This window comes from Panthera tigris, chromosome B3 (assembly GCF_018350195.1).
Source record: "Panthera tigris isolate Pti1 chromosome B3, P.tigris_Pti1_mat1.1, whole genome shotgun sequence".
NCBI classification, from domain to species: Eukaryota; Metazoa; Chordata; class Mammalia; order Carnivora; family Felidae; genus Panthera; species Panthera tigris.
The window spans coordinates 60,781,284-60,801,665 of record NC_056665.1 but is presented as its reverse complement, the minus strand read 5'-3'; the positions used below and the strand labels follow the sequence as shown (position 1 = coordinate 60,801,665).

Genomic DNA, 20,382 nt, shown 5'->3' with positions numbered 1-20,382 from the left:
GTAAGTAGGTAATGATTTGTCTCTTTAGAATGTAAGATCCCATTCACTTACTTGTCAAATATTTATTGTACATCTACTATCTGCCAGTCACTGCTTTAAACACCGGAGATAGAGCAGCAAACAAAACAGACAAAAATCTCTGCCCTCCAAGGCCTTACTTTTCAAGCGCCAGAGACAGCCCCTGGCTATATGAGGCATGAAAGACAGACTGAAGATTCTAAGTTTTGAGCTCCATGAAGATCGAAGAACTCAGAACTCTCTGAGTTTGAAGTTCTAAGAACTCTACAAAGTTCTAAGTTATGAACTCTGTGGAGGTCTTAATAAGTACTGATGATGCCAGCACAGGGGTGGTGATGACAGGTGGCCATAGTAGGAGCTCAGGGGCCAGCCTGGGGCTACCCCAAAGGAAACCTCTCATTGCTGAGCCCAGAGACAGTAGTGGTGGTCTATGACAGGCAGCAATGGTTGGGAAGTAGGGGAGAACCAAATTGCTCCCTACCCATGCCAGCCAAAACCTGGCCCTTCTGAGGTCCAGCTTTTTCAGCCCTCCCTGCTCATGTCCAGCTGGAGGTCTGGGGATCCCAGGCCAGGCCAGGCTGGGGGCACAGGCTGGGACCACCTTTCTCCCAGCTAGGAGCCAGAACGAGGGCTTTCTTCCCAGAGTCAGGATGGGTGAGCCTTCCTCACATAGGTGTCCCTGACCGAAAAAAGGAATTGTGACTTTGGTCCTGGAGAGGGTGGAGAGGGAAGGCTGCAGCCCAAGAAAGCACTCCTGGAGGAGAGGGTAGGAGGAGCAAGTGTCCAAGTGAGTATGGCATCAGGGCCACTGAAGGGCCCCAGGCAGCTCAGCACTGGGCAGGGAGGACATGGGGACGACAAGGCTGCAGAGGCCAACGGCCAGAGGGCCCCCACATCATGCCTAGTCAGGGTGGACCCCCTGTCTACAGACCTGAAATCTGCCCATGGTGAAGAGATTCCAGCTATCAGAAGGTCCCAGGTGGGTCAACAGAGATGAAAAACGGAGAGAGAGGGGCAGTTTGCCCAGATCATAGCACGTGTCTGTGAAAGAGGCAGGAATCCAGGCCTCCGAGTTCCCAGCCAGGCCCCTCTACCGTGCCCATCCCTGCCCCACAGTGCTCGCCAGTCCCACCCTCACTAGCAACACGCACACCCACGCAGCCACACACTCACTCTGCTCCCTGGTAAACAAATGCATGCTCTAGACATACCCATTGAGCTTCTGGGAATGGCGAGACTATTTGCAGGAGGGGGCAGCTATACACCTGACAAGAGAGTGTGGCCCGAGTTTAAAGAGTAAAGTATCAGCAATTAGCAGGGAAACGTGTGCATACCCACCAGCCGGGATGCCATCAGGAGGCTGAGCAGAGAAGGGTGGTGAGCAGTGAGGTGAGGGGGCAGGGGAAGCTAGAGGTGAAGGAGAGTCGGCAGGCAGGAGGGTGGAGTTAGTGATCCAGACTGGCAATCCATGAGGTCTCCCTTTATTCTTGATAGCACTGAGCACTGCATCCAGGAGCCCGGCCATTTGCAGGAAGTGTGGATTAGACGGAGGAGTCTCTGCTTTTGGTCTCAGCTTAACCTGCTTTCACAGCTTCCAGTCTTGGTGAGGGTGTGAAGACATGGGCCCCCTAAGGTCCTTCTGGGTTTGGGCCATGCCCTGGGGCTAGATTGTGGCCTCATCCCTCTATACTCCAGTGTAAAATTAGCACTGCTCACTCGTGCCCTCCTCCTCCCCAAGGCCCCTGGGGGAGGCATCCCCCCCCTTTGTCTCCCAGAAACACATATGAGAAGGGTGCAGCCCCAAAGCCAAGCTGCCGTTCTGCAGGAGCTTTCTGAGGCCTGAAGGACCTAGAGCCAGTCCCTGTAACCTGGTAAGAAGAAACCCCACAGAGTCTACCACTCCTCCCCGTACCAAGCCCCGGTCTGGGGCCCACAGTTGCTCCCCTCTCACAGCCCTCTGACTCCAGCCTGACTCAGCCTCCAGCCCTGCCCCCAGCCTGCCGTCGCTCCAGAGCCAGCCGGAGCGCATGCCTCAAGGTCTCCACATTGTTCAGAACATTGTATCGACTCAGAGCCACCAGCCGCTCAAACTCCTCAGGCTCATAGGTGAAGTTCATCATGCCATATGGAGTGTCTGCCCCATTGACCACAAAGTCCCCGTAGGCCTTCTCCTCGGCTGTTTGTCGCTCCACACCTACAGGTGGGAAGTGGCAAAGAGGCCAAGCTGGGGCATTCTGTGGCTAGGAACGGCCAGCCCAGAAGCCTCCACCCCTTGCCCTAGGACATCTGGCGGGACCAACATTTCAGCTCTCTCCACCATCAGGAGGAACCGGGCCAGTGTGGATCCTGAGGCCTGGAAGGTGTGGAGCAGTGGCCAACCTGGGCCCTCCAAGAGGTATGGGGTCCAGGAAATCCACTGTCAGAACGGCACCCCACCACCACCCTGGGCTGTGTGAGTCAGACCCCGCCCCAGGGCCTCCCCTCACCTGGGGCCAGGTGTGTGCAGAAGGTACGGTTGACGAGGGGAAAGTGCAGCACGATGGGAGAGCGGGGGTCCTTGGCCTTGGCGAACAGGTAGCACTCACGGGGTTCCTCCAAGTCCTCGGGGAGCACCTCGATACTTGGGAAGGGGATGCCTCGGTCCAGGCAGTACTTCTCTGTCATCTGTAAGACCTGGGCAGGGAGGCCAGCTTTGGACCCTGCCTCCGGCTGCCTGCACTCACATAGCCCGCCCACTAGCTGAGTGACTGCAGGTGGGCTACATCACCTTCCCCAGCCAATTTCTTTATTTACATAATAAAAAAGAGAATAACTCTAGGGGGGGTTGTGGAGATTAAGGACAATCATTAGTGTTCCCAGTGTCATTCCTCTCCTTCCCTTCTCTGGCTCCTCCCTGCTTCCTCTTAAGGGCTGATTTCAATGTCACCAGGTGGAAACTGAATGGTTACAGAAGGGCACGTGGGAAGAGGCTTTATTCATCATCTAATCCCAGGCTTTCCTTGGACCCAGGAGGATTAGGAGGAGGAAGCCAAAGATAGAAGGGCTGGTCCAGCAGCGGGACCAGAAAGCTCATCCAGATGATGGAACCCATCGGCTACCCCACAAGGTTTGAGGGAGCTGCCCCTAGAGACTCCCCGAGGGGACCTGATGGTAACTAACGGAGGGCAGACCCAGACGCCAGTCCAGATGGGAGCAAAGAATGCTATCAGGACAGGCAGGGGCCAGAACAGGAGCCTTCTCTTCACCAGTATGGGAGACTTCTGAGGACCTTCTTTGGCCTCTTCTCCCACCTCCCCCTCCATCTCATAGCCTCAGCAATCCCCCTCCTTCAGCTGGGGAGACCAGTGCCACTAAAAGTCTTCACAAGGTACCCGCCCTTGGATTAGAACCCAGGCCCTCCATGAAGGGCAATTCCCAAAGCCCAGCCAGGCCGCCCTGCAGAGAACCTCAGTTCCTCCCCACCACACACCTTACCTCGAAAGGGGCCTCCAGGGAGTAGTCAAAGGACAGAATGAGGTCCACCGCTCTCTGGGGCAGCAGGCTGAGTGGGAATGGAGAGTTGATGGCAAAGCCCCCATCCACCAGGCACAGGCAGTCCCGCATGGGAGTGAGCTGGTTGGGGAAGGCGTCAGGGTGCGTATCTGCAATAGGGACAAATGCTCACTCTTCTCTCTCTGTAGAGATCTCTCCTCCCCTTCTTCTGATGGCAACAGAGTCTCCCACCCCAGCCCCTGGCCCTGCCTCCTGGCAGACATCCCAGTCCTTCCCCATCAGCCCCTGGGCAGCAGGAGCCCACAGCCCAACTTCCAGGAACAAAGGCAGTGCTGGTCCAGGTGAGCCATGAGCCGGAGGCAAAGGCAGCGGGGGGACCCCCAGCCAGAGCAGCACCCACCTTTCCAGGCCATAAACTCCCGGCCAGCCACATAGTCTTTGTGCAGGCAGAGGCCCCTGGTGAAATTACAGTTCTCCGCGAAGGTAAAGCGGGAGGTGAAGATGTCCAGCACTGCCTGGGAGAAGGGCCCCTGGCGGGTGAAGAGCCTGGTCCTCAGACGTGTGGGATCGTGCAGCTGGAGCTTCTGGCAGTCATCTAGATGGGAGCACGTAGGTGAAATACAGTCAGAAGGGTGCTGTCTGTTCTCCAGTGGCCCTTATGGCCCAGGGGACCCTTCCTATCTCCCCCCACATTCACCCCTCCTTCACCCCACCTCCCAAGCCTCAGACCACTGCTTCCCAGAACCTCTTTTAAATGACCTTTTCTTTCAGCGTCCCTATATTTGAAAGTTGCCTATGACAGTGTATTTATTAAGTGATAATTTATATGCCCTTTGAAAATAAAGTTGTGTATGGGGCGCCTGGGTGGCTCAGTTGGTTAAGTGTCCGACACTTAATTTCAGCGCAGGTCACAATCTTGTGGTTTTGTGGTCATGAGATCGAGCCTGGCATTGGTCTCTGTACTGAGTGGAGCCTGCTTGGGATTTTCTCTCTCCCTGTCTGTGCCCCTCCCTCTCTCTCTGTCTCTCTCAAAATAAATAAATAAATAAATAAATAAATTTTTAAGAAGTTGCTACAATCTAAAACCTTTTTTTAAAAAAAAGAAAACAAAGTTTTATATACACCTTCCAATCACAATTTCATCCATTAAACACCTACTGAGCAGTTACTGCGTGCTGGGCCCCTCCAGGGCTTATAGCCTACTTAGGGGGAGAGTCACATAAAGAGATCATAAATCATACCAATGCCCCAAGGTAAGGACAATGGTGGGGTGTGCACATAGTCCTATGAAACTTGGGTGCTGGGGGCGTGCAGTAGAACAGAGAAGCCCCCTGACAAAATGATGTCAGAGCTGAATCTTAAGGGATGAGCAGAGGTTATCCAGGGAAGAAAGGTAGAAAAGGTTCTGTGCAGCAGGGAGCAGCCCAAACAGGAGCCCTGAGGTGTGTGGACAGATATCCACCAGATGCCCAGTGGTCCTGGTCTGCGTTGACATAACTGGAACCCAAGCAGAGAATTCAAAGGTGCAGTCTTACTATAGAGCACTCACAGCTCCCACTGGCTTTTCTGAGGTGGGCCTTCCTCTCCTTCCCCTGGTCCCCCTGCCACGCTGCCTCAGCAGATCTCTGGGCATCCACAGACCCTAAGCTACAAGTCACTTCCTCAGGACTTCTCTGAATGCAGTGGGACAGCTGAGTCCTGCACCATCCCCTCCCTCATCCTTTGTGCCTCCACCAGGGCCCCGATGCTGGAAAGAGCAGTAGGGGGAGGTCAGGGTGTCTACCCGCACCTGTGATGTTTACACTCCCTCTGTGGCAGTCTAGGAAGCTGAGGCCCGAGCCGGCAGTCTTCAGGAAGATCTCATCCAGGCTGGCTGCAAAGGCGCTGCCCCACACACCTAAGCAGAAAGGCAAGGCCCTGGGCCCTCACATCTCCTCCAGCCCACCTCAGGGCCTGGCCCAGCCCCTGCCCTGGCCCCAGCCTTCCAGCCCAGACTCACCCTGCAGGTAGCAGATCCGGGGCTCGGGCTGGGGCTGCAGCAGATGCCCCATGAAGAACTCAGAGCCAAAGAGCTCAGTGGGAACATAAGCCCCGTACTTGGGGAAGCCGACCTCATAGGGTGTGAACTCGCACCATTCTGGGGATCCAGAGTGAAGGGAATGTCACCAGGGGCCTTCCACCAGGACCCCAAGGTTTCCCCTCACACCTGAGCACAGGAGCGGGAATCTCACTTGCCAAGAGCAGGAGGCAGCAAGCCCGCTATGCTCCAAGGCTCCCATCTATACACTGATAGCTCTGGCCTCTCCCACCTTCCTACCACCCATCGCCTCCACCTGCTTCCCAGGTCCCTGCACCCAGGCACCTGCGAAGTCTTCCCCGCTGATGTTGGTGTGGACATTGATGCTGGCGTAGATAGGATAAGGGTTCTGGCCCTGGTTGACGGCCTCCTGCTGGTCAGACAGCTTGGCAGGGTTTTTCTGGTAGGAAGGAAAGGAGGCAGTTGACTTTTGGGGGTCCCCTTCCTCCCACCCTCATGGCTTGAGGCCTGATACCCTGAAGGGGATGCCATGGCCCACAAGGGACTGTGGCTGCCAAGGCCAATGCTCTAGAGACAGCTCTCTAAGGACGAGGCTTTAGGCTGCAGCAAAGGTAAGGCCCCTGTGGGTTTTGTGGAATTCCAGGGGCACTGGGAACACTCCCCACTTGTTTCCCATTCAAGAAAGCATATTGGAACCCAAGGGAGTCAGTGACATTTGTTTTTTTGAGTCAGTGACATTTTTAAAGGAAAAATTGAAAACCAGTTTACTTTCTTTAAAAAGTAAATTGTTTGAAAATATGCATTCTTTCCTCAGACACGAGAAACCACTTGTGATAGACGTCCACAACGGAGAGCCACACACTGGGCCAGACTCCAAGGGCTGAGAACCCTGCTGGGTTCTGAATACTCTCACATACCAGCTCATACCCAGCCAGCAGTTCTAGGAGCAGCATGGCAGCTGGAACGCTCTCAAAACACACTGTGCTAGGGCTTCACCCCAGACCAGCCCAAATCAGTATCTCTGGAAGTAGGGCCCAGGCAAGGGTGTTTTTGAAAAGCTGGGCAGATGGGGGGCGTCTGGGTGGTTCAGTTGGTTAAGCATCCGACTTCTGCTCAGGTCACGATTTCGTGGTTCATGGGTTCGAGCCTGGCATGGGGCTCTGTGCTGACAGCTCAGAGCCTGGAGCCTGCTTTGGATTCTGTGTCTCCCTCTCTCTCTCTCTTGCCCCTCCCTTCCTCCCTCCCTCTCTCTCTCTCAAAAATAAAGAAACATTTAAGACATTTTTAAAAAGAAAAGAAACGCTGTGCAGGTGATTCTAATATGCAGACGGACTTGAGAACTGCAGACCAGCTTCTCCCCTCCCAGGGGTGAGGAGCCAGGAAAGACGAAGTGGTGTCAGCCCACTCAGGGATCCACCTCTTGTCCTCAGAGAGCTCAGACCTAAGGGACCTCTTTGCAAATCTTAGATCTTACCTCAGCACCTAAGGTAGAAGTAAGTGTTGGCGGGGCAGGGGTGGAAAGGAGCTGTGTTTATTTATTATCTGCTCTTCTCTTACCTCCTGGTAGAGGAAATATTCAATGAGGAGACCCCAGATGTCGATGAGGGAAACTCTGTGGCCAGTGCTTTCCAGGCTCCCCAGTTCCTGGGCATAGTATTGTAGGCGCTCTGTGGACATCGCCCCCATCTTACTGCTGCAGACCCGAGCCTGGGCACGCTCAATGGGGCCCTGCAAGGCCACCTGGGACCAGGCTGGGTCCTTGTAGAGTGTGGAAATGCACCTGGGCATAGAGGGAATTAGGGGCAGTGGGACAGCAAGCACAGCAAGGGGAGTGAGGGAATGTAAATGTTGGTGAGTGACCCTGCCTCTCCATCCCTTGAACCTACTGCCCTGCCCCACCCACTCAAGGAGGCCTGGGCACTCAGTGCCCCTCCTAACCCCCTTGGAGGCAGGATCCCAGCACGCCCTCAGGGACTCCACCTATATCACCAGCCACATTCTTGCCCCTTTAGGGCTCTCCTTTACTCTGCATCCTACCCCACCTCACTTACCAGGTAGATCCAGAGACCCCACTCAGGTAGGTCACAGTGTCCAGGAGGCCAAGTTCCTGCAGCCCTGCCAGGCTGCCGTACAGGGAAGACATGGCTCGGGTTCCACCTCCCGAACCTAGCACAGCCACCACAGGCACCTGGGCACAAAAATAATCATAACATTGACCACCACTGTCGCTTATGAATTATTGCTTATAATGTCAGACATTTGTCTACGAGCCTTATCTGTATTATCTCATTGAATCCTCACAAGCAACCCAGTGGGATCCCCATTTTGCAGATTAGGAAACGGAGGCACAGGAAGGTTGGACAATGTGCCCACAATCGTACGGGTAGTAAGTGATGGGCCATCAGACTGAAGCAGTATGACTCCAGAGATGGCTCTTGACAATTGTCTCGGGATTATATGTAACTGGAAGGTATCCTGGATTTCACCCAAAACTGTTGGAGCAGGGTTTCTCAGTCTTGACACTATTGATGATTTTGGACTGGGTAACTCTTTGTTGTGAGGAGCTGTCCTGTATGTTGGAGGATGCTTAGCAGCATTCTGGGTCTTTACCCAGTAGATGCCAATAACATCCTCTCCCCCGGCCCTGCTGGTAACAATAAAGCATGTCTCTAGACATAGACAAATGTCCTCTGGGTGGGGGGGTGGAGGGATGAAATGACCCCCAGTTGAGAACCATTGGGCTAAAGCGATGAAGACCACCAAAGAGCCTGGACTTGCCCCAGACGTGAGCAGTGCCCAGATGTCTCTTTGGGATCAGAGGTGCCTGGTGGGGTCAGACTAGAAGCTTTCTGGCTGCTCAGCTCTTCCATGAAGCTTTAGCTCATTCTGCCCCCAGACTTTTGGTTCCTTTCCCTGGCCTCCTTTCTTCTATCTTGAAAGAAATGCTCCCTGGCCAGTGCCCACAAGGACACTCTCCCTTCAGAGTGCTGGAGGACACAGAGCTCCCTGAGAACAAGATCTGTGCCCTCTTTACCCTCTACCTCCAGACAGGACATCTGGCACAGAACAGTCATTACCAAATGAACAGTCCGGTCTTGCTCACCTTGTCAGGACTCAGAAGAGGCTCTGACTCCTGAGTACACTTGTAGCAGGAGAAAGCCACCAACTTGTCCCCAATTTACCATAGCTCTCTGCCTTGGTGTGGCCTTGCCTCCTGCTTCCCAGCCACGGCTCCCGTGGACCCTCCACTTCCAAATTCCTTTGTCTACTGTTATGGTCTGAATTGTGCCCCTGCCCCTGCAAGTCCTTATGTCGAAGCTCCAGTATGACTATATTTGTAGAAAGGGCCTATAAGGTGGTTATATAGGTTATGTAAGGTCATAACAGTGGGGCCTTTATCTAATAGTATCGGTGTCCTTGCAAGAAGGGGAAGAGAGAGATTCCCCCCTTATCCCCTGTACATGCACAGTGGAAAGGCCATGTGAGGACACAACAAGAACATAGTTGTCTACAAGTCAGTAAGAGAAGCCTCACCAGAAACCAACCCTGATGGCACCTTAATCTTGAACTTCCAGCCTCCAGGTGAGAAAATAACTGTTTGTTGTTTAAGCCACCTTGTCTGTGGTGTTCTGTTGTGGCAGCCCGAGGAGACTCATATACCTCCCTTGGCCAGGGCTGTTCATCCCTCATTACATACAGGGTCCTGACTCTCCTGATTTTGCCTATCGGCTCTGGCAAGCAGGACTGCCCCTTCCTCCTCTGTTTCCCACCCTTTCTCAAGGCTTCCTGTAACCACTCGGCCACACAGTACTCTCAAGGGAAGAGGCTGGATTTGGTCTTGGTGACCCTGGGGTCCAGCTCCTCCATTTCATACCTGGCCACTGTCAGGCACCTGGCTCAATCCCAGAACCTGCTGCAGGGCCTTGGACACGATCTGCTTCCTCTTGTCCAGAAACTCCCGTTCCCCATCACACAGGCCAAAACCGAGACGCAGGTCAAGGTCTCCAGAGCTGCCAGAGATGGAGTGGGGGGGAGGGGGCGGGTACTGGGTGACTGTTCATTGGAGGAAAGCCTTGGGCCCAGCCCATTTTTCACAGGAGCAGACCCATATTCCATCGAACCCCTTAGAAAGACCTCAGCAGAACCAGAGATGCCTTCCACCACCGGGCTGAGCTGAGTGGGCAAAGAGCCCCTACATATTCAGCCTAGCATAAGAGCCTTCCTCCTGAAGTCAGCCTTCCTCACCTCATTTCTGCCTTCATACTCAGAACCACCTCCTGGCCCTGAAAGAGACAACAGCCCCATCCCTGAGTGCCCTGAGTTGATTCTCCCACCCACAGCTCCTGTTGCTCTGGTAGCTCTGGCCCGTATGTGAACATCATGGCTGAGCTCCAGGCCGGCCTGAACTTGACCCCCTCTGAGGCCCCTCCCCCCAGCCTTCTTTTGGTGGTCACAGAGCAAGCAGGGGTCCCTCAGGCACCCAGGCAGAGCCTTACCTCCCCTAGGGCCACAAAGCGCTGTTCCTCTTGGCCTAGGGCCAGAGAGGAGAGCAGGATACCCCCCTCACCCAGCTTGTTGGTGTGGGCCTCCAGCTCAGCACTTGGACCACTCTGTAGAGAAGAAAACACCCAAGGAACCCACCATGGTGAAGGAAAACATGCATCCATGGTGGCCCCAGGACGCCCCTCTAGGATGGACTGATTCTATCATCCATCCCTTCCCAGACTATGGGCTCACTCACTTGCAGGACTGTGAGTCTCTCCCCCAGCTCCACATCCAGCCTGGAGCTGATCACTGGGTTCACGTGAAAGGTGAAGGTAGCTGGGAGGCCTCCTTCCATGGGAGGTTGCAGGGGCAAGAACTGTGGCTTCTCGTAGGCCCCGGGCACTGTCAGCTGAATCTGCCTAGAGCCTGGGAGCAGAGGGCCCAGGTAAGGGGGTGAGAGTGCAGGGGTGTGTGTGGCTCATGATGGCAGTGACCTGGATGGCAACTCCCCTTTGTTTCCTCTTTGGAGATACCAACTCATCACCCTGCTCACCCTGTTCTGTGGCCCACAGCAAAGGCATCATGAAGGACACTCAGGGTCCTACAACATGCCCTGGTCAGAACTGGGAACCTGGGGAGGGTAGGAAACACACAATGCCTAGGGAAGGGAGAAGGGCAGGGAGGGAGAGGACTCCTTGCCCAAAGTTTATGAGGCTGATGATTTTGAGATCATGATATTAATTATATAAAATATAATTCTATAATAATTATAATGTTATAATTATCATACATTATTACATTAATTACCAATCTTCAACTGGTAGTTTCCCCATCTTTTGCCTCCATTCAAGCTCTGTGCTCATCACCTTGGGGAAGGTTTGTGGCCAGGGAAAAAAACAGATAGGCAATAAGTTGTTCTGCCCTTTGTTTCCAAAGTGTAAGACCTTGCGAGCACACAGAGGGTGTGCAGCGGAGGTGAGAGGAAGGAGTGGGTTCCTGAGTAGAGGCTCAGAGGAGCAGAGCAGAGCCAGCCCAGGCCAGAAGGAGGCAAAGAGGGAGGCCTGTGGGCTCACCCTGTTCCTAGCAGCATTCTCGGGAGGAGGAAAAACCCCAGAGAGAAATGTGCATGACATTCAGACAGGGGGGACCCCACAAAGGAGCCCCAGACCCTAAACATGACTTGGGAGCAACAGACACCCAGAAAGCCCAGAATGGCAGATGCCTCAGGAACAGAGGTCCACATGAAACCCTTCTCCCAACACACTCTCCTTGGCACTAAAATGAGACCTGGAGACATGACATGACTCTGGGTGGGAGGGAATTAGAGAAAATAAGGAAAGTGATACTTCTTTCACACCATGGTTTATGGATGGAGATTGATATGTGTTGTTCAGAGTCAGAAACAATACACCCTGGAGTGTCACAGACCTGGGTTTGGTTCCTGGCCTTATCACTCTCAGGCTGTGTGACCTTAAGCAAGTTTCTTCTTTGAGCTGGAGCTTCATAAATTAAGAGGATATAGTTGTATTTTCCAGGGTTGTTATGAGGATTAAAAGATAAAAGACATGTGAAATGCTGAGCACAGTGCCTGACTCAGAGTAAGTGCTGGACATTTTCTGGACAGGACTCATCCCATGGGCTCAGACCCTCAGTGTCAGAGGAGACCTTAGCTGTCACACAGCCTCTGCTGCACTTCTGCTTCTGCGTCTGAGTGGATACCCTCTGTGGCACACTATACCCATGGCCTCAGTTCTTCACTTCTGGAATGCCCATGCTTTGTCATGTGACTTCACTTCCTCCCACTGAGAGGCCAAAATGTTAGTTACTGACTATGATGTGACCAAAGGCTTGAAAACCACCTGCTCATCTGGGCTTGCTCTCATACCTCTGCTGATGCCTTAAGAACACAACCAGTCCAGGGCTCCTGGGTGGCTAAGTCGGTTGTGTCCGACTTTAGCTCAAGTCATGATCTCATGGTTTGTGAGTTTGAGCTTCACATTGGGCTCTGTGCTGACAGCTCAGAGCCTGGAGCCTGCTTCAGATTCTGTGTCTCCCTCTCTCTCTGCCCCTCCCTTACTCACTCTCTTTCTCTCAAAAATAAATAAACATTAAAAAAATTAACAACAGCAAAAACAGAACATGACAAGTCTGCTAGTCACAGAAGGTTGTTGAGGGACATATGGCACAAAGCCAGGTCCCTCCTGCCAAGCCCAGCCTAGATCATGATGCATGAGCTCAATAAATGCTTCCTGTTGTCTGCCATTGAGATTTAGGGTTGCTTTTTGCAGAGCAATAGTTGGACTGATACAGCCTCTATGCTTGAACACTTCCAAGGAGAGGAAATTCACTACTTCCAGAGGCGAACCCACCCCATCCTTGGTCAGTTTTGAGTGCTAAAACATTAAGAACTTTCCGCCTCAGACCCACCTTCTTGAAATCAGCAGCCCAACCCCTAGGAGAGAAGGCAAGACCCAAGGTCATGGACCAGACTCACCATACTCTCGATGTGGGGCTGTCCCGCCTTCCCTGAGGGTCCCCTGGATTCTCAGACAGGGCTGAGCCTGAGGAAGACAGAGGCCTGTGGGAGCCACCCATTCACAGGGCCCCACACAGGGCCCAGACCAGGGTGGAAGGAGGGGTCTCTGGGGCAGGGCCCAGTTAACAACCTTCCCAGGGCCCATGCCTTGTGGGTAGGAGTCTTCTGTAGCAGCCTCCTTCCCAGGACTCAGAGGAAGTGGCCCTGGTGGGAAAGGGGAAGGAGGAGAGGGGCTCTGATAGTGATGCCTTTGGCAATCCCAGCAGCCAGGGGCCCAAGTAAGTGATGTGCTGTGCACAAGGTAGGATGGTGGGCTTCTGAGCTGTCCACTCAGATGTGGGATAGCTTCTTGCCCCTGGTCCCTGGAGATGCCTCCCTAGCACATTTCCCCTCTCAGGAGTGCTTGAGTGTCCTTCACAGGCAAGTGGGCATATAGGCTCAGTTGTGGAGTCTGCAATGCCCCCCAGCCCTGGGCAGCCCCAAGCTCGCCTTCCCTACTCACCACCAGGACTCCATTGGTGATAACTTCAGACGCAGGCACCTGGCTGCAAAGGATGAGGGGCTCATGGGACATCTGGCTCCCCTTGAGATGGCTGTTACTATAATATGTGACTGAAGCAGCTGAAAGAGCCTGGGGATCATGGCCAGGTTTGGGGGTGACAGTGGGTTTGTCACCAACACTCAAATGGGTGACTAGACTAGGACATTCCCCCACAGGCCAGGCCAGCGTAGGTCCTGGTGATTGACAGCTGGAGCTGTCCTGGAGTCTTGGTGTAAATGGAAGGGTATAGGCACCACCTGGACTCACCTGTTCTCCAGAACAAATTCCACCTGCAGCTCCTGTGAATCCTACATGGATGAAGCAAGGAAGCATCCATTTGCAAAGGGCTCTGAAAGCATCAGAGACTGTCCCTGCCCCCTACCCTGCTCAGCTCCAGGGTCTAGAAGAGGTGACCGTTGTTGTGGCTTTTCATGGGCACAGGACAAGTAGTAGCATCTTCATGAGAAGCTTCATGCCTTCAAAACTGTGTTCCAGGCCCTGTTCTAGACATTGAGGGTTCAGCAGTGACTAAGACAAAGTGCTCTGCCCTCAAGGAGCTCACATGTTGGCTCCACTCAGGGAAGAAGTATTTGAGGGGAACCTTTGTAGGGTTTGTAGGGTTAGTGGTGTAGGATAGAGAGGGGCCTGTCTTGGAGGCCTGGCCTGTGCTGACCAGGAGCCCTCACCTCGGTGTCCTGTGCCCAACTTCCTCTCCTTGAGTTCAATTCATTGCTGGCACAGGTGTGGTGGCTCACCTGGTGGTTGAGTGGGAAGATGTGTCTGTAGGGTTGGCCAGACTTGAGGCTCCTCAGGTCAAAGAGTAGCAGGGAGAGCTGGTCACTGCCCAGGATGTCCTTATCACAGAGGGTGAGCTCCAGGACATTCTGGAAACAGGGCAGGCAAGAGGTGGGAGCCTGATGCAGGGCAGGAACATAGGCAGCCCTCTCCCTCTGCTGGCCCTCACCTTCACAGCACCATGGATCTGGTAGTGGAAGGTCTCGTTCCACTCAGGGTCACTGCAGTTAGCCACCATCCTTGTCTGGGCAGGGCTAGGGGACGCAGTGGGCAGGCGCAGTTCCACATAGCAGTCAGCTTTGGACACTGCAGGCGGGGTGAGGGAGGGGTCCTCACTCTCTAGCTCTTGTTGCTGAATAGGTTGCCTGGGGAAGGCTGGGGCAGAGGGGAAGGAGCCGAGGACAATAGAAGCTGCCTGTTTGGGACAGGGCGACGTGGAGAGAGCCGGTGTCCCTAACTCCATCTGGACCAGTTACACCACCCATTCAACTGTATCCTGTAGTGGCCAGTTGAAAAGACCACGTGGCAGCACAGATAGTTGAGTAATTCCCTAAAAGAGCCTGATTCAGACAAAGAACTCTCCTTCCATTGTGAGCACTGGTGTGGAAAGCTGCTGGAGAGCAGATGATTTCTGGCAACAGTGGGCCTCACATGCTCACTCAGGCTGGCACTGCTCCACTTGCTAGTGTCAGAGAGGAGTCCATGGTCCGCACAAGTCTCCCCTCCAGCCCCTCCTGCCTGCCCCCGGGGCTCCCTCACCAGGATGGATTCCCTCCACAGTCACCACGAGCCCCTCTGCCCCACTCCAGATACACACACACACTTCAGGCCAGCCCCTGCTGAGCTCTGGGGAGGCCCTAGGGAAAGGAAGAGAAGAAAGGGTGGAATTGGGGGTCACTCACAGAGATCTGTGCCCTGGATATTTCTGGCCCTCAGCACCTTCACCTGGAGGTCATAGTAGGGGTGGGTTTCCCGCTGAAACAACAGAACTCAGGAACTCAGTTCCAGGAAGCTGGGTAGGGGGCCTGATCTCCTCCCTGCAGTAATGCCCAGCTTAGTCTTCCCCCTTCCAGTCACAGAGCAGGAGCCTGGCCCAAGGTCACTGATGTCGCTGTGCCTGGGAGCTGAGATGTCTTGGCAGGGTCCTGGCATTGGGAGTTCAGCATGTTGGTGATGAGTTCAGGCTGGGTTCAAAGCTAAGTTCCACTAGGGACTAGCTGAATGGACTTGGGCAAATTACTGGATTTCCCCATGCTTCATTTTCCCCATCAATAAACGGGGGGTTACAACCTCACAGGGTTGTGGGGAGTTTTAAACGAGAAGTTGTATAAAGTGCCTGGTATAAGTGCTTCATACATGTGGCCATTGTTACTAATTATGGTTATGAGGTACCACAAACTGGCAGCTTCCCTGCCATGCTGCTGCTATAGCTTGGGAACATAAGGGAGAGCTGGAGTGATGTACTTAGATTAAATATTAGACGGGAAAGCTGTAGTCCATCCCACACACTAGCTCGCTGACAAAGGCCACACCTCCTAGGAGGCGGCAGGTGAAGGGAAACCAGGTGTCATCCAGCTTGGACTGGTCCGACTAGTCGCTAAGGAGACAATAGCTTGGGCCAAAGAGAGATAACAGCAGGCTGCAGCCTCCTGGGAGTGAGGCTAGCCCCTCAAAATCCCAGCAAACACCTTCCTCCTTTCCCCTGAGGGGCTCTACATCCAGGCTAGGGCATTCTGGGCAAAGCCAACAGCTGTACGTATCACATGACCTCACTCTCCATTCCTAACTGGGGAGGGTGGGGGGTGGAATTATTTCCAAAAGCCAAGGTCTTGGCCAATCACTTTAAGCTCCACCAGGTTGGCTAGAGCAAAATGGTCCCAGCCCGGATCAAAACCCAACCCTGGGCTAGCCTGTCTTCAGAGGGGACTGAGCTCCCAGGACTCCTGCAGTCCACACGCCCCGGGGAAGATCAAGTACTTTACCCTCCATTGCCTCCACTGAGGTCCCCTCTTGTCTCTCTTCCGCAGCAGCACTGCCCCCAGGAGGGGCAGCCCCTTGCCTGCCAACCACCTTGGCCAGAGCGCCCAGAGCATGGCCAGCCAGCCCAGTTCTCAGCAGGAAGCCCTGCCTGCTTTCCAGAGCCACTCTGTTCTCCTCTGGCTCCACTCACTGCTAGCTCAGGTCTGACGGTAACACCAAGGTGGGGAGGGTGGAGCTGGCCGCTCACAGGAGGACTGAGTTGGGTGGCCTGCTGGGGCTGGAGGTGGAGTTTGATATGCTCCAGGAAGTGGCTGGGGGCCCAATTCCCTCAGGCAGGAGGCACTTCAGTCCCTCTCCAAGAGGATGAGGAACTGGTACTCTGGCTCCCAAACCCAGCCTCTGGTTATTATTGAGCTGCTCATGGAAAATAGATACCTGAGTCTCACCCCCTAGATGATTTGATTTAGTGGGTGTGGGTCGAACCCAAGTGTTCATATTTCCAACAAGCCTTCTAGACAATGCTGATGCAGCAAGCCCAGGGAATGGAAGCCAGTAAGTTCTGCCTCAGGGCCTCCGCTCCTCCAGGTAGAAAGAAGTCCTAAAACCATCTGCCTTCCAAGTCCCACCTTCCCCATGTTTCTTAAGCAGGAACATGGAAATCTCCGGTTCAGTTTTATCTGGACTCAAAGGTGTTTCTAATCTCTTGTGGCCTCCCTCATTTATTCTCCAAACACAGACAGTCTGCTGTGAACCAAACCTGCACTAGGCCCTGGAACCAAAGATGAGGAGGACCCATCCATATCCTGAGGAAATTCACAGCAGCTTTTGGCCAGGGCCCTCTTCCTGAATGGGTAGATATACCTGGATGGTCCGGGTATACAGATGGGGATACAGTCAGGTGGTATCAATAGTGACAGCTAAAAAGCAAGTCTGCCTATCCTTAAGCTACTAGAAATAAGGCTTTAGTTCAGAGGGTCCTCTTTTGACCACCATAAGCCTCAGGCTACAGATGGTACGTGATGTCCCCTTTTCTGTGGACCACGACACTTTAGGTGGTGTTTTTCCATCCAGGCAGCTTCCAGAAGAAAAGATTTCTGGGGCAGTGAGCTGATGGGAGATAATTTCTATTCTTCAACCAAGACTTAGTCATCTCCACTCTCCTCCCCAAGGCATGAGGTGGAGACTGAAAAAACAACATCCAAAAAAGAGGTGATTCAATTCCAAAACGAACACTGTAGGCAAGTTGAGACCAGAAACTCCCAGAAAAAAAGGGGATGACTGCCACTGGCCAGGCTCCAACAGGAGGGCCTATTTCTGCTTAATTTGAGCCATGAAGCCAAGACCTGTGCTGAGGTCTCAGAAATGCCTTAGTGCCGCCCCGTTGGTGGTATCCATGCACAGCATGCAGGGGACCCGTGGATCCACACCAGAGAGGCATGAGGAAGGGCGCGGAGCTGGCTGGGGCGGACATGGCAGTCTGGCGTCCGTCTCCTGACTGATGTATTTTCTGGGCTGTACAACACTCTCTCCTGGGAGTCACAGGTCCTGTGCCTCAATAAAGCCATGCTTCTTAGTTCCAGATGCTTTTCATTCTCAAAGAACACTCAGGATGACCAGAGATGGCTAAAGAGGGGGACAGAGAAAGACCAAACTGCCTTTTTGGAGCTGGCCAAAATGGACCAACCCTTCTCCACTTCTCAAACATCCTTGGATATATGTTTCATGATTCTCCCGGTCAGCAGGAGCTGCAGGAAGAGGCCATGAGGCCCTAATATGTGAAGTGCCCGGGGAGACAACTGGGATTAGCTGGAGTTCCTGTGTGTCCAACACAACTTGGTGATGTCAGAAATGTTCTATACCTGTGCTGTCACACCATCAGCCACCACAGCCACACTAGCTGTGCTGGACGGCACAGATCGAGACACACAGGTGCCACAGGTGTTCTACTGTCTTTTCTCTCTTTGTCACAAATTGGCTTATTCTTCTCAATTCTTACCTAAATCAGTATCTTCTCATTGTTATCTCCATCATAGGACGCGTGGAAAAGAGACCCAAACAGGTTGGTTTCTTACTTTATGATGTTTATTATGAGATCCTCAAGAGTCATTACAGAGTTTCATGTCTAGCCTTCTCCACATCTCCATAGAGGGCAAAGAGGGTCCAGGGAAGGAAAAATGGAGTTTGGGAAAGCTGGATCGTTTACATATTCCAAAGGAAGAAAACACGCATTCTTTATTCTATTGCTTCAAACACATGTGCCACACAGGTCGTGGGAATGGAAGATACAAACAGAGCAAGCCAGGAAGACTGGGTCTGCATGGCAGGGCGAGCTTCTGCTGCACAGAGGAGGGCCGGCCTCATGACTTCACTGCTGCTTCCAGGGGAAGCTCCTCTGAACTGGTGCAAACAGGTCCAAGGGCAGCACTGCTTCTCATGGGCTGGCATGGCCAGCTGGGCCTGGCTCTCCTGAAGCGCTGCTCTGTCTCCCAAACCTGAGCAGTCCCCATCTGCGTGCATGATGCCGAGGGCACACACTCTGTCCCTGCAGACCCTCCATGGACAGCATGCCCGGGAGGAGCCTAGTCTACTACACCAGTACGTCAGCCTACAACAAAGGCCCAAAATGGCACGGTGCTGCGGGTTAAAAAGAACCGTGGCATGTCAAGGACAGGCTACTAAAACACTGTCGGGGCTGGGCACCATCACCCACCCTCATCACCATTAAAAACACAGCAGCAACAAGACTGTGCGTTGTAAACCCCACGGAGGACAGGACACAAGGCTGCTCTCCCCGTGTGTCTGCCTGCAATGCTAAACACTCCTCCTGTCTGTCTCGGATACCCGCGGGTGTGGGGAGTCTCCCTGCCCCCTCCATGGATGTGGTAGGGAGTGACTTCACAAACCCATGTGCTGCTGCCACCTCCTGCAACGCTCTTGGCTGTCCCCGGGCACCTCGCAAGCGTGCCTGACATCACATCCCTGTCAGTTCCCGATGTGAGCAGTCCTGTGTGTGGCAGAAACCCACCCACCCGCAACAAGCCAGCTGGAGAGAACAATGGCCAGGCCAAGCTGTGAGAGGTAAGCGGGCCACACTGGCTGCAAAGGGAAAGGTGCTCAAGGCACAAAGCTCTCAGCCCACAGACTAAACCAACCTGTCCTGGGTGGCTGGTGGGTGAACCAGGAGCAGGAGGCCCCTCAGATGTCTAAGAGATATGACAGGCCATCCTCAGGGCCACCGTCACACCTGGCCCTGATGGACGGAGGATGACCCTCTCCTAAGCCTCTAAGCATAGAGCTCTCAGTCCAAGGAGGATCTATTTACAATATACCTGACAATCAATTATCGGTGTATACTGGAAACTGAGACCTCCTCTTGCTTCTCATTTTACCTTGTTTAAAACATTAGTTATTCCCGGTGTCGGGAAAATGGGAGACAAAGCTGGGGTAGAGCAGTGAAGGGAGATAAAGGAAGAAAATAAATAGCGAGAAAGAAACGGAGACTAAAAACATAAAGGGATGAGTGGGGAGCCTCCCAGGGAGACAGAGGGAGTGGTGACTATGGAGAAATGACTGTCATCACCTAGAGAGCCAGTGTCTGGCCTGCGCAGTGAGAAGAAACCTAGGACTGCTCTCCTTCCAGACCCCAGGCCAACTGCGCAGGGGGCTCCATGCAAAGTCCTGCATGTGCCTTCACAGAAAACTCTGAATAAACAATCTCAGGGTTATGGACTCTTGAGACACTTTCCTTGACCAGGTGATTGGTGTACAAAGGCAGGACACTGCCCTTCATCACCTCCTCCCATCCAAGCAGGTAGTAAATTCTCTGCAACTGCCTGCAACATAATGGTATATAAGGTATAGCTAATCTCTTTTTTCTATCAAAAAGCTGGTAACACCAGACCACAAGTCTGATAAATTCAGAGATGTGCCAGGGCTCAAGGTAGCCAGTAGTGTCCAAATGGGGAGACACCTGGTGGTGGAAGCAGCCCCTCATTTCTAAGGCCAGTGCTCCTTCCCCTCTCTGGGATAGCTGAACTGTCCATCTGAAGAATTCCTGGCATGCTGGGCTCAGGTGTCAGCTGGGTTTACCTCTTTGGAACAGAAGTAGTGCACGACCACGCCATTGGGGTATCTTGCAAATGCACTGTAGGGAGGGAAAGCCACTCAGGAGTGAGGACCACCTCTAAGAGAAGGCGCCTTACCCATATGCGACCCCAGAAGCAGCCCACCCTAACCACGAGGAATGGCCCACCCTGAGGGTCTTCTGGATTTACATAGCCACCATCTCTGTCACATAACCAAACAGAGGATGAGCTCCATGCAGTTTGAAGGCATGGGAATATTTCTTATTAAATCATCAATGTGCAAAATGGGGCAGATGGAGCAGGACACCGGCCTGAGTCGGCACCAGCTTATGCAGATGTGACAATGCTCATTAGAACAAGTTTCAGGCCAATTCTAACAAAAGACAGAAGTAAGGTCTTTTTGGATTCTTCC

The 20,382-nt window shown here is 53.3% G+C and overlaps 2 protein-coding genes and 1 long non-coding RNA gene across 7 annotated transcripts in view; 1 reads left to right on the top strand and 2 right to left on the bottom strand.

The window, feature by feature from the left end:
- Window positions 1-334: 334 nt before the first annotated feature.
- On the top strand, window positions 335-4,388 carry LOC122239480. 2 transcript variants are annotated; one of them, XR_006218656.1, is made up of 9 exons: window positions 335-805; window positions 948-997; window positions 1,513-1,621; window positions 1,757-1,889; window positions 1,972-2,124; window positions 2,342-2,413; window positions 2,948-3,124; window positions 3,699-3,851; window positions 3,994-4,388. It is a non-coding gene; the product is annotated as an uncharacterized LOC122239480 (long non-coding RNA). The 2 variants fall into 2 exon arrangements; XR_006218655.1 differs by having other exon boundaries at window positions 335-997.
- Window positions 1,894-15,998, bottom strand: PLA2G4F (phospholipase A2 group IVF). Its single transcript, XM_007081694.3, has 20 exons — window positions 15,888-15,998; window positions 14,808-14,880; window positions 14,075-14,211; window positions 13,866-13,994; window positions 13,378-13,418; window positions 13,072-13,114; window positions 12,528-12,594; window positions 10,290-10,459; window positions 10,045-10,158; window positions 9,794-9,831; window positions 9,423-9,558; window positions 7,600-7,736; window positions 7,106-7,328; window positions 5,873-5,987; window positions 5,510-5,647; window positions 5,300-5,407; window positions 3,911-4,105; window positions 3,493-3,659; window positions 2,505-2,691; window positions 1,894-2,212 (listed from the first exon to the last, which is right to left on the bottom strand). The coding sequence occupies exons 1-20, from the start codon at window positions 15,996-15,998 to the stop codon at window positions 1,992-1,994; spliced, it is 2,550 nt and encodes an 849-aa protein (XP_007081756.1). The 3' UTR covers window positions 1,894-1,991.
- Window positions 15,999-17,949: 1,951 nt separating this feature from the next.
- Window positions 17,950-20,382, bottom strand: part of VPS39 (VPS39 subunit of HOPS complex) — a 46,553-nt gene continuing 44,120 nt past the window's right edge. For all 4 annotated transcript variants that reach the window (XM_007081695.2, XM_042989083.1, XM_042989085.1 and 1 more), the window contains one exon: window positions 17,950-20,029. In XM_007081695.2, coding sequence (XP_007081757.1) covers window positions 19,954-20,029 — 76 coding nt within the window. In that variant the 3' untranslated portion in view covers window positions 17,950-19,953. The remainder of the gene's footprint in view (window positions 20,030-20,382) is intronic.